The sequence below is a fragment of the Sebastes fasciatus genome, chromosome 14 (genome assembly GCF_043250625.1).
Source record: "Sebastes fasciatus isolate fSebFas1 chromosome 14, fSebFas1.pri, whole genome shotgun sequence".
Taxonomy (NCBI): Eukaryota; Metazoa; Chordata; class Actinopteri; order Perciformes; family Sebastidae; genus Sebastes; species Sebastes fasciatus.
In genome coordinates this window covers 8,622,573-8,636,501 of record NC_133808.1, presented here as the reverse complement: position 1 = coordinate 8,636,501, position 13,929 = coordinate 8,622,573, and the positions used below count along the sequence as shown (strand labels likewise).

General features: G+C 42.8%; 1 protein-coding gene across 1 annotated transcript in view; it reads left to right on the top strand.

Annotated features, from left to right (window-relative positions):
- The first annotated feature begins 1,041 nt into the window (after positions 1-1,041).
- dpp10 (dipeptidyl peptidase like 10) overlaps positions 1,042-13,929 on the top strand; it is a 226,039-nt gene continuing 213,151 nt past the window's right edge. Inside the window, exon 1 of the mRNA XM_074658563.1 lies at positions 1,042-1,294. Coding sequence (XP_074514664.1) covers positions 1,235-1,294 — 60 coding nt within the window. The 5' untranslated portion in view covers positions 1,042-1,234. The remainder of the gene's footprint in view (positions 1,295-13,929) is intronic.

Genomic DNA, 13,929 nt, shown 5'->3' with positions numbered 1-13,929 from the left:
AACTCTGATCAAACGGTCAAACTAGGCAGCGCTGATCGAATATGAATCAATATTCTGTTACTGTGATGCCTATTTAGTATAGTGTACTGTTTAGCTGTAAAATGAGATGTTGGGATCAGTTGAGGAAATACCAAACTTTCTCATTTTACAGCTAAACAGTACACTATACTAAATAGGCATCACAGTAACAGAATATTGATTCATATTTGATCAGCGCTGCCTAGTTTGACCATTTGATCGGAGTTTGATCGAGTGATTGACAGCCGACTCTGTTGAATGAACAGCCAATAGGAACCCTCTCTCTCTGAAATGGCCTGTGATTGGCCAAAGTCTCCCGTCACGGACTAGATTTTCCAAAGTCTGAAAACAGAGCCATGAGGAGGTGTAGAAGTCTAGTTTTCTCTCAGAGCACTTGAATTACAATATGCTGAAAGGTTATAATGAATTTTTGCCCAATGATGCCAAAAAACATTCTGCCTACTGAAGCTTTAAGTCAGATAATAAAGGTTGAATCTATCATCAGCTGCAGTTATTGTCCACCACACAGCCTCTGAATGAGTAAACTATGCAATTTGGCATTTAGAAATTACATTTAAACCATCATTTATAAACCTGTAGATATGTCCGCCACGTTTTAATGCGCCACTGATTGAAAAACCTTTTCACTTCGCTCTGTAGATTTCAAACTCACTGTTAATTGGCAAGGTTTTCACACATAATAATGAATAAGTAAGAAATGAGAATGTAAAGCGAGTCGCTCATTGTCGTGAAATAAATCCCGACAAGGCATCGCCCCTGTCTATTATCCCGCTTATTACACATTAATAATCATAATAAAAATGACTGTGTCTGTCTGCAGAACTCTGTCATTTGTTTCATTAAGTGTTTTTCTTTGGGAAGATTGGCACACACTCTGTCATCATAGCTGAGGTTATCCCCGTGGCCACCTCGTTTCTGAAATGTCTGCGGTCGCCCCTGGTTACCAATCATCACCAGTCATTTGTGCACATACAGTACATACCTGCCGCGCTGCGCAATAAGGCACATCCAGTACAGTAGCTGTCAGACGCGGTTGCGCGCTTCCTTCAAAAACGCACAAAGAGCGAACCCACCGAGCATCCCACGAGCTGTAGAGTTGTAAGAAGAAGAGGACTCGCTTTGCTTCTCTCTCTCTCCGGCTGTTTTGTCTCACTTGGATAAGGAGGAGGACTGTTTGTATCGGCGTCCAGTCAAGATGAACCAAACCGCCACCGTCTCGCACCAAGTGAAATGCCAGTCTACGAAGATCATCAAGGTAGAAGCTTTTATGAATGTTGTGTTCTTGTGCTGGAATGAACTTGTGTGTAACTCTGTATATCAGCAGCAGCTCAACTTCAGTGCGGGGTTTGGTGAGCGGCTATGCGCATTGACGCACAGCGCTTTGGAGACGCTTTGGGGATATGTGCATGTCAGCATCTCCATCATAATTACATGAAGTTACCGTTTGAAAGGATTTCATTTTGACATGACAGTGAGCAAGTATAAGCTGCTTTGAATGAGGGGGTTCCAGTTCTTGTCGTCCAGCAGTGTGAATGTGTTATTGGATGAGGAGCTACACACACTGGCGCAGTGGCGAGATTTCATTCATATCACGTCTCGCTCCTTGTTATTATATTATCTGTATGGTGCTGACAAGACATTATAGAGGCTCTCTTCATACAGACTGGTCTCTGTGCTGCCACTTCCACACGACAACACTCTCAGAAACATTTTGTGTGTTTTTTTTGATGGCGCATCAGTTGCTCAACTTTGCCGTGCGCAGTCTCGAGAGATCATCCTGATTATTCGACCTGTTGTTGTTAGAATGAAATCTTATGACAGTGGCTATACAAGGAGGCAGCAGCAGGAGGTGTGTGTGTGTTTTACAGATGGTGTGAGATAAATGAGAGGACAGGTAGTAACACAATTAACACCGACGTTTTCTGTTCGAGTCACGATCGAGAGAAACGACAAACATCCGCATTGTCTTCATCATCATATACCTAAACCTGCTGCTGGCTGGAGGAGTGTGGCATTTTTGGTGTGTTTGTGTGCGCGGTGGCCTCGCATACAGTGTGTTTGTGTGAGTGTGCGTGTGTGACTCAACGGGGGTATCGATTTTGCCGCGGGTTGCGCATCACTTTTCAACCTCGTAGTCCCACTGGAGAAATTTAGCTTGGGGCAAATGTATCCATCCTCTTTCCCAATAACTCAAAGGAGTGCAATTTTGGAATACAAGGCTGAATGTTTGGAATTAGTGGAGTTCAACTAAGAATGAAAGATGGGTGAAAAATATTTTTTTTCTCTCTTGCTGTTTCACTATTTAGTGCAGTTGGACTCAGAGTATAGCTGAGTGAGCCAGGTGCACATTGTCCTTCTTGTGCTGAGCTGTGAGACTTCATCAACAGCCATCACTTACTGCTGTACAGCCTTGTGTGCTCCAGATGCTGCATGGCTCCTTCTCTGTGACCCTTGTGCTGGAGCCAACTCTTCATCTGTCATCTTTTTTTTTGTTGTGCTGATGTTCACCAGGCAGGCCCAACCATTCAATCATAAGGATGCTCATAAAAGGCACTGTGTTTAATATGAGGCTGCGGCTGTCACACACTGTACATGTTTTGGATGCAGGGAGTTATTGTTGGATGCATCCAGTTCAGTGGTGGCTTGTGACTAAAAAAATGTGGGGAAGACAGGAGGAAAAGCAACCCACAGAGTTATGTCATTTCATTAAAGTTATTTCTCATTTTATGTATGGGCTCAGAGATACATTTTTATATGTCATATAGGGGGGCTTACATGGGATTCAGATTCTGTAAATGTTTAAATCTGTAAAGCACTGTGCTTAAATTTGACAAGTATTATCTAAATTATTATTATTATTACTACTACACTAGTTGCCTAGGTTACTTATTTCTACTTTGTTATGTAAAACGAAAAATTAAGCAATAAAACAATGGTTAACAAGATTTCTTTAAAACAATCACTGCAGCCTCAGGAGTGTTTGTAATGTTTCACTTGAAGCCTGTCTGTAACTGCGCTTTCAGCAGTCCGTTGCCCACATCAGGATCCCGTCCCAGGTGAGTGCACCGCACGTCTCTGTAGCACCGCTGTGGGTCCAGCCCGGATAACTGACGGTGAGGCCCGAGCATCGGAGCTCTCTCCATCAACTCCCCGGATGGGTCCGACTCCTACCACTGCCTCAGGCATCCCCGGCCCTCGCACAGCGGTCCGGGCTGACCCACGGCGGGACTACGGTGGCATGCAGCGACCCAACGTGCTGCTGCACTTTGGGACTGGATCCCGGTATGGGCGACAGACTGCTGATCGCTGTTCATGTCCCATGTGAAACCAAGTCAACGTTGACTTATTTTACGTAGTTTTGTTACGTAATATTCTTCCCTAACGCTATGTAAGTTAAGTAGCAAACATAACCCAATCTTTTCGTAAGCCTACAAGTACTTTTGTTGCCTAAACCAAACCAAGTAAACAACTAAGCAAAAAACCTACGTTGGAATTTTATTTTGAAAAGAGAACGTATGCATGTAAGGAGCGGAAACTGTATGTTTCCTGTGAACACAGAAGTTTATTTTGAAAAGTCACTATGTATGACAAGCATAAATTGACACGCCGTCCTTGACTCATCCAAAACTGACGCTAGACGGGTGCCTAGAGTGTCATAGCTTGAATTGCACACACACTAAACGCTGTTTTACACGTCACGCCGGCATGAGTGTGTCCACGACTACCACAAGTCATTTTATACAGTTTATACGTTTCTATGGTCCAAACACACCTTTACTTGCTATGCTTAAAGCATATAACATATCCCGTCATGTGGGAGTTAGTGAGTGCTTTAAACCAACGAGGATCAATAAACGTAATTAGAGAAAGCGGCTGATTGGCTTCAGCAGCCAATGAAAATAAGGCAGGGCAGAAATGACAGGTCTTTAGTGCACTTCTATTTGTTGCCATACAGACAGACTCCTGAATGTCCTGTTGTGTTGTGGAAAATGAACCATGTCACCTACACGCGTCTGTAATGACGTTTGTTTTCAAACGACAGAGAATAAGGAAGTGAACAAAAGCGGTGTGTCCCAGGTGAAATAGAAGAATTAGAAAGAGCTCCATGGTTCGCTTCCCTACAGGTTGATGTACTGACACATATTGACACATGGGCAAATAAATTAACAAGGTGCATAATTGTAAACATTCTTAAAAACACATTTCAAGTTTCTGAGAACTTAGCAAATATGAAAAAAACACAATATTCTACGTGAACAGACTTGCTGAGCCAAATTGGATATTTCTTTTCCTACAGTGACAATAAACAGAGCTTGAATTACAGTCCGTGAGAATTTTCAGCCTCGTATTCTGTATCCAACCCTCCCAATTTTCCCGGGAGACTCTCCTGGTTTCCTCCCGGGGTCACAGTTCTCCCGCATTTCTCCCGATTTATGGCAATTTTTCACACCTTCTTTTTCCTTTTCGTTATCTCAACCTGTTTCTGGCACTGTACAGCGTGTATAAGCCATAAGCTCTGCTGTTTCCCCCCAGATGGCAATAGAGCTACACCGAATGTCTTTTCCCGGTGGAGGAGAGCTGCTCGCGACACTGCGACACGGTTGGAGCTGCGTTCGCCGCACATGACAGCATCACAGCAAAGCCACTTTGGCGTGGCACTAGCCATTGGAAATAACGGGTTTCATAGCACAGTGTCTGAAAGGACCTTCAGTGAGTGAGAGAAGGAGAGAGAGATGGAGAGTACTAAGAGAGAGAAATACTCAAGCAGGGGCAAAAAATGAAAGAATGAATACTGATGAATAGTAGCCTCGTTTTATACCAGAAGTTCACACCAGAGGGGCAAATTATTCAGTTTTCTTTCATGAGAATTTAAGGTAAAATTGAAAATAGGCCAATAGGCTATTTAACATAACATTGCTGTTTCAGTGTACTTATTATTTTGTATTTCCATTCTTTAAAAGTCACCAGAATGGAGGAAACAAAGTCTCTGAAACTCAGATTTTTCTGGGGGACGACCCCTAGAACCCCACTTTGGTTTTGAAATCCTCTCTATTTTTGAGGTGTCAAGGTTGGCAAGTATGATTGTGTTTCCTTAAAGGGACTATTTGTAACTTTTTAAGCGTATAAATGTAGCGGGTCGCCACACATGCGCTCTCGCATATGCGCGTTCGCGTGTTGCCGCTGCCTCTCCTCCTCTGCCTGCCTGCCTTCACTCAGAGAGCGCGCGCGTTCTCAGCTCGTTCCACCTCTAGACGTGAATGCGCGCTCACTCCTCACTGCAGAAGAGTTAGTTTAGCTCTGAGAATATCTAGTGAATGAACAGTGGACGTTTGTGCAGAAATAAATGCTGCAGCTCCTTCAGACCAACAGAGGTTTCCCGTTTCTTGTGAAGTGACGGAGTTCCTCAGCTAGTAACGTTATCGTCTCGTTACCGACCGGGTGCCGGTGTCTCCCTGCTCTCTCCGGCTGCGGGCGGAGAGAGCAGGGAGACACGCTGCAGAGCCCCGCTGCCTCAGCCTGCGCTGAGGCAGTAAAAGCCAACACTAAGATCAGATCCAAATCATGTTCATGGAGAGACCTTCGTCTGGTCAGCTAACATTACTGCCAAGCAGCTGAAATATAGAGTGATATTGTGGTTTTAGCTGACGTGTGTCGCCTCACTGTTTTGAGTGACGCTCGTTCAGGTATATTGAGAGCGAGCAAGCGCGAGCCCGACGCTGACTTTCGTTGATTTCACGGCCACAGGTGTCGCTGTTAAGAAGCATTTCTGAAAGTTACAAATAGTCCCTTTAAGGGTTGCCGTGTGCAAAAATAAATTTTCTGAATCTCTGTGCAGCACTTTTCCCTTTCACCACCTGTCTTTGCATTTTTTGGGGAAAATGAACTGGCTGCTCGCTGCATTCGAAATCGAAAACCTCCCCAAATTATAACAACGTTGAGCTAGGAGGAGTGTCTGACACCCTGAGGCGTCTGCTGCAGCTCGGCATGATGCACTTTGCCTTCAGCTCACAGTGAGCCTGTCTCGGAAATCGGTGAAACAAGCAGGGATCATAGTCAGGATTAAGTACTTCAAAACTCCTCTGTGTTGTACAAAAAACGCTAATCTCTCCATGTCTGAACCCCGTCGTCTGGCACTGAGGTCTTAACGGCTCTCTGTTATCCTCTTAAATGCCCCCTCTTCATATCATAGCTGTGTCCTTATGCCACAAGCCAAGATAAGAAATCCAATTAGGACGCTGCAGCAGATTTTTCGTCGGCCTTAACTCCTGGGGTCTGGCTGAGTTTAACAAGGATGCTGCCCGAGGCTCATGGCGGTCCTTGGACGTGTCGGGTCCACCCACATGCAGATTGCAGCTATAAACTGGGATCGTCAGGGAAGCGAGGAGCTGTGCCAGTGCTCCGCTCCTAGTGATGGGAGGTCGTGTGCAATATTTCTCCCGCTGTGCTGTAACATTGTGGATTTACACGGCAGGGATCTCGACAGGAAGTTTGGGTAAGAGTGACAGTCAGTGATTTATGTAAGTGCAGAGGACTGAGCCTCTTATTTTGAAATACCAATTTTATGATCCTGTTTCAAGATGACAAGATAAAGTACATCTGAGCGTACGGCTGTATCCTACACCCACTACCTTCCATCCATTTATAGTCACATCATTTTATGGTTCTTGAGTGACAAAAAGCCTGGAACTGAAAATTAAAGTGACATGAAGTCTTTAAGCAGTGGGCACAACAGTGTCTCATGAAACCAGATGTTCTGCTTGATAAAATACCCTAGAAATAAGTACAGTTTCTGCACCAGGGGCTAGATGCATAAAGCTCTGTGTAGGTGCACGACTAAATCTCTGTGTCTAAAAACAGTGTGTATGCATATTTCTGCATTTGTGCCTACAGGCATTGTTCTGTTTTATCAGTCAGACTTGCAGACTGATCAAAATTGATGCAGCAGGACCAGTGATATTATTCCATGCATTTTTCCCCTTGTCACAACCGGTGCCTACATTACCCAAAATGCAACTAGACTGCAGGCAGTTAGCTTGGCGTGTGTTAATAACAATCATAAAAGTAACTTTATTTATATAGCAGAAAAATGGTACGAAATGCTTTAGACCTAAAACCAGATAAAATTGAAATGAAATTATTAAATTAGATTACAAATTATTATAATTGCACTATTACATCAAATAATTACTGCCTCGCTGTTGCATGCCTCCGCCAACCCGTCAAGTTGCAGTTTACATCCATGTCTGTCCAAAATGTCATCATTTCCTCCTGTTAGACATTTGTGTGAAATTGTCCTAATTAGCGTATGAATTCTTGAGTTGTGTCTAAAAACCTGTGAACCTCTGACCACCGAATTCTAATCAGTTCATCCTTGAGTCCTAGTGGATGTTTTTTTTTAAATTTGAAGAAATTGCCTCCAGGTGTTCCTGAGATATCACGTTCACAACAATGTTCTCCAGCTACAGCTGTCACCAGCACAGAGGCATCAGAACAATAAAGACAGCTCAAGAGAATGCAATTCTAAAATAATGTGCTTTTAAAGGGAAGAAGCAGAGCCGGCCTGCCTGCTCTCCTCTGGCAGGGGATTCAGGAGTCGAGTGGCCCTGACTTCAAAGGCCCGGTCTCCTCTGGCTTTTAACCTCGACTTAGGAACTACTAACAAACCCCGACTGGAGGATCTCAGGCTGCACTCAGGCTTGTATGAGGTTAGCAGGTCAGATGTAGACGAAATTGGTTCCCTTTGTGCATACTTAAAGAATTGTGGATTTGGACAGCCTCAACTGACTCAGGGACATCCGAGGAACGCGCTTATTAAGTCAGCCGCTGTGTTTAAAACCCCTTAACACTCCGAAAGCCCGCCAGTGGGCACGGCCCAGTTATTCTGTCTTTCAGAGGTTCTTGCGGGGTGAGTTTTCAAAACTAGAGCAAAGATACTGGTATCATATGAAACTAAAAAGCCTAATGAATCCATTGGTACTAGGCTAACTTGTTGAGAACTCTACGAAGTTACTCAAAATTTTGGTGAGGAAAAACTGGCATGGCAATTTTCAAAGGGGTCCCTTGACCTCTGACCTCAAGATATGTGAATGAAAATGGGTTCTATGGGTAACCACGAGTCTCCCCTTTACAGACATGCCCACTTTATGATAATCACATGCAGTTTGGTGCAAAAACCATGCAGTTTTTTGCATGCAGTATAAATGTGTTATTTTCACCTTTTCTAAAAATCTTCACTGTATAAAATGACCTGTGGTGACCTCTAGGATAATCACAGCCTCGTGAAACTTTACAACCACAAACTAGAGACCTAGAGCATTCAGAGGATGGATGGCTTTCCTAGCTAGATTTACAATTTCTGAGCAGTTTCCAGAACAGAAGTGCTCGCCATCCAATCATCAAAAAATGCAATTCTTGCAGAAATCTCCAAATGTCAAAAGTTTTTGATTCCAAATCACAGCATGGCTTTTTCTATGGTATTCCTCAAGGTCTTGGTGTCTTATTGTGGTATTTTGGAGGGATTTTTTATCATTTTAATCAATTTTCGTGTTGTTAAAAAATGGTTGAATTTAGCACCAATTCTATGTAACAAATTTAATTAACCCAAAAATTGCTGCAACAATTTATGAGACATAATATAGCATGGGAATGGCCATCATATAGTTGTATCATCATGTTCTACGCTCTTACACACTCGCACAATTTATTTAAATTGATTAATTAATTGATTAATTATTTTTTTGTTCTTGTTAATGACTAGAACAACTTGACACACAGTGCTGAGCTGCATCTCAAAGTAGTCTTCAGGTTCAGCTTTCAGATGATGTACACCACTTCTATGTGACATCTACTGTTGACCTTTTATCTCCCCCTGAACATCCCCTGTCATCTACCGCTACCCCTCTAAAAGAGGGCAGAATGCTAAGGGTTTAAAATCACTTTCTACTTACTATTTACTCTCCATCGTTTTATTTGAGTGTACGAATGCTATGTGTGAAACTTAAACACTACAAAGTCACAAAGTGACAATGATTTCACAATTCAGTTTAACATTGATCCATGATTTACTATCCAGCGAATCTGTGTGAACTCCCAGACATTTGGAGCCTTGTTTCTACTTTCTACTTCTAAAGATAGCCATGAAAGGAAGTACATAGACCCTTAATCAGCTGTTTGCACATCAATACTTACAGCTCCAGCAGTCTTTAGACCATTCCATGAAGTGGACGAGGAAGAAACGATTACATTGATTGTCTAGTGGCATCAGCGAGGCTCTCCGACAAGGCCAGAGCAGCGGTCATTACACGCGGCAGTGGCTATTATATCACTTGTGTTATCATTCATTCATCACGTGTACCTGCAATCCATGATCGTCACCATCACTATCAAACTTCTGAGAAGTATTAGGGCCAGCTTAGGCTCAGAACTGTCCTTGGGCAAGATACATAACCCCAAATTACTCGCATCGGTGTGCCATTGGTGTGTGTGAATGAGTATTTAGATTAGATCGTGATGGGCAGGTTGGCACCTTGCATGTCAGCCTCTACCATCAGTGTATAAATGTGTGTGTGAATGCTGACATGTAGTGTAAAGTGCCTTTGAGTGGTCGGAAGACTAGAACGGCGCTATGTGAATGCAATGTGTTTGTGCAGTGTGTATGATTTGGTGCCATCTAGCGGTGAGGTTGCAGATTGCAACCAACTGAAACTTCTCCTGTGTGCCAAGCGTGTACGAGAACTACGGTGGCCGGCTCCTTGAAGAGGACCCGCTCCGTATGTAGATAGACACGGCTCATTCTAAGGTAACAAAAATACAACAATTCTTATTTTCAGGTGATAATACACTAAAGAAAACATACTAATATATTATATTTCATTTTTGCCAATAGATCCCCCTAAATGCTACCTTTTAATCTGTGAAATCCATCCATCCATCCATCCATCCATCCATCCATTATCTGTAACTGCTCATCCTATTAAGGGTGGGGGCGCTGGAGCGAAGGCAGGGTACACCCTGGACAGGTCACCAGACTATCACAGGGCTGACATATAGAGACAAACAGCCATTCATGTTCACATTCACACCTACGGGCAATTTAGAGTCAACATTAACCTAACCTGTATGTCTTTGGACTGTGGGAGGAAGCCGGAGAACCCGGAGGAAACCCACGGTAACACGGGGAGAACATGCAAACTCCACACAGAAGAGCCCCAAGCCAGATTTGAACTTGCGACCTTCTGCTAACCACTGCCCATCTGTGAAATCAACCTAAATAAATAAGGTGAGCGATGGAAAGTTTGAGTGATAAATCTTTATTTATCATTCTCTAGACATGCCATTTATACCTTTGGCTTCAGGGGATTTCATTGACCAGCACATCTTCAGTCAAAGACAAGGACCTCTTCAGTGAATTAGTTTCACATCATGCCATTAGTTTGTTAGCTAATTGTTATTTTGAAGAGCAAATTCAATGAGATAACATTTATGAGAGCTAATTGCATCCTGGTTTACCAATATTTAGAAGTTGAGTGTACTCAACGATGAGTCTTATCTGAAAAATCATTAATTAGAGAGCCTCCTCTCCAAATGACTGATAAATGATTTGCTCTGCATTACATCGGCCAAGTGGAGCGAAAATGCACTGGCTTGTCTGTCATGTAGTCCATGAAAACTGCCTGTTCTCAAAATAGAGCTTTTTTTTTTGTCGCTGGAGATATATTCGTAGTTGAAACACTGACATGCTTTGATCCAGCTCAAAGAGCGCCTTACTTCAGATGGAGTACTTTGACAAGTTCTTATGTTGCAGTTGAAGTGAAAGCCGCTCTGATTTGAAAGATAAGTAATGAGGACGACGTTAAGCTGCAATCAAACTCTGTCCTGAGAGGCCGGGGAAAACACAAGTCTCAGATACAAATTTCTACTGTCATGTCTGCTTGTGAAGCATCAGTGATGTCGCTAAATGGTTTAATGTGAAATTATATTTTATAGTTTTTATAAGTGGTTGTCTTCAATCTGGAAATCCCAGCAGATATGCCATTTATTCAACAGTTCAAGTGATGCTGGCTGGATTACTGCTGGTTGCTCTGTATTGCGTGATGTGTTTGTGTGATAAAAGACAGAAAACATATCAAATGATGAAAAAAAATATTCATAAAGACAAACAGATAGAATATCTTGTCTGGATAAACAAAATATTGAATTCCAAAACATTTCACTTTCATTTATATTTCACATTGTATGCACACCGCTCGCTCACATACACTTCTCCTCCGAGCTTTTTCCTATCGCTGGCAGGAAGGCCGGGATTGTTTGCAATCTCTGTGCCAGCACGCGGCACCGATGGCTCTCATCTCCGTAACTCGGCACCCCCGGATGCTCGACAACTCAGCCAGCAGGTTATTGAACCTGCGAGGCGTTCCCCTGTTCCGAAGATCTATCACATAAACTTCTTTAAAAACTGCTCGGGACTGGCTGGCGCTGGGAGTGATAGATTGCTTGAATCAGTCTCATAAGAATGATTGCATTGGCTCTTGAGTCGCTGAGTCTATAAATTATAGAGCTGTGCCAGCTGATCTCAATATATCCTCCCCTCCGAGTACATCTCTCATTCCCAGGCTTCACCACGGAATGTGTGATAGATTTGTTTTGTGGTTGAGACGTATCTGCCACTCATTTGCATAAGAGTGCTTCCTCTCGAGAAGGCTTATTTGTCCTTGTAAAGAAAAATGTAACGCGATATAACCTGTCATTTGCCAAGCCATGCATATTATACTTGCACTCAAGGGTCCTATAGACTTCCTACTTTAAGACCTAGAGTAGTTGCTCCTGAGAACATAATACAAGTTGGTGTAAGAAAAAAAGCAATTAGACACTCGCACATTCACTCCGAAAGCAAAGTAAGTGATACAGTTCTGCACAACAGCTTCTCTGGAGGCCACATATTCCAAAAGGAGCTCAATACACTTGACGATTAATGGTTCAAAAAAACCCGAGCGTTTCTCCTTTGAAAACACAATCAGAAAGATTGATGACTTCATTCACATGCTGAGTTTGTCTCATCTTATTTTACTCTGCCCGAGTGTGGTGGTGGTGGTGTCTGAGAAAGCCAAGCAGTAGAAGATGCCATTTAGATGCAATTTAGCAAGTTCATTAAAACACAGCGGCGTGAAGTAAGTCTTCATTCATCGTTGTTACAAACAGTTTGTAAGAAGTTGTATCTGTCTGATGAAGTATGGTCTGTGAAAGTCATGTCAGTAATATTATGTCAGGCCCTAATAGGCTTCAGAGCCCGCTGTGCAGTGAAATTAATAAGGGTGAATGGATCGAGGAATGCCGGTAGGATGCAATGAATCCTGAGGGGCAGAATTAGATAAGTAGTAAAGTCCTCACTGTGCTACAAATGAAAAAAAGGTCAGTCAGGTTAGTAATCATCCAGAGTGACAGGAGGGATGTCGTTCAGCAGTTCAGTGATCAGTGATCATAAGTTCATTCAATTTACAAATCTCGGCATGTCTAAACAAGAACCCATATGGCATTCAATTCTTGTTTGATGCTTTATAAAATCCTCCCCATGAGGTGGACTCTAAGTGTTTGTATCCCACAGGTGTTGTTTGCATTATTATTGTCTTTCATGGTGTTTCCATATGGACGTGCCATATGTCTTTGTCTTATCAGGCAGCAGATATGCTGCTTAGAAATGCTTTTGGCTTAAAGGGATAGTTTGGGTGTTTTGAAAGTGGGGTTGTATAAGGTCCTTCTCCATAGTCAGTGCATTACCTACAGTAGATGGCGGTCGGCATGCCCCCAGTTTGGAGAAACAGACATGGAGGCAAAGCGATGTACTGCTGTGGACGGGGGGCAGCAGCAAAACATATTTTAGACACCTTTTAGACACAGTTTAAGTGTACACTAGGCTATATCAACACATACTCACTCTTAACTCGTCAAATACGGCAGCTAGGTCAGTGGCCCTACGCCTAATGACGGTCGAGGAACCCTTCTAGCGTCAGTTTTGCACACATCAATTTCCGCTCGTTACGTATGCAAACAATATCTTTTCAAAATAAACTTCCGTTTTTACAGGAAACAATATGGTTAGGTTTAGCTTTGCTTTCAGATGGAGAAACCCAAATCCTGCCTGTGAATATAATGCTTTTGTACAGGGATAAATTGGGCAAAATTCATGACAACATTGTGAAAAAGGTGTATTGGTTACTATTGGGCCAAAGATCAGTGAGAGGGGTCAGGTAGTTTGTGAGATACCCTGTTAAATACCAGAAAAACGCTGTGTTGGTGCCACAGCAGCTGAGAAAGACTTCTTGTCAGCTCCTGGTCATTTTTACTCAACGTCATGTCAGAGTTTACTGTGCCGTTATCTTTTTGGAACAGCTGGCAGACTAGATCGGAGGAGAACATTGTGAAGCCTCATGCAGAGAGGAAGGAGCTCAACTTGCGGCCTCAGCTCTGGATATTTCATGTTGACAGAATGGATCTCAGTGAGATTTAAAGTTTCAGAGAGGCGTGTGCTGCTTGCACTGTAACCCTGCCACCACAAATACTGGTACTTCAGTATTCCTGCCATCTCTAATTTAGACCATTTTTCAGCTGCTAAAAACCTGTTATTTCTAGGTGTTTTTTAAATTTCTTCTCCCTTACTTTTCCTCTTGTCTGTTGGTGGAGTATCAGTCAATATTAACAGATTGACCACATGAATATACTTAGAATCTTTTTCCTATTATTTCAAGATAAACGTTATGCCAGCTTGTTCTCAAGGAGTGGGTCTTGAGTAGGGGGCGTGTTAAAGAGCCATTCTTTGTTTCAATGTTTTGATGGAATTATATCAGAAGGAGAGAATGGAAATAACGTGTTTTAATGACATGGAAATAGTCATTT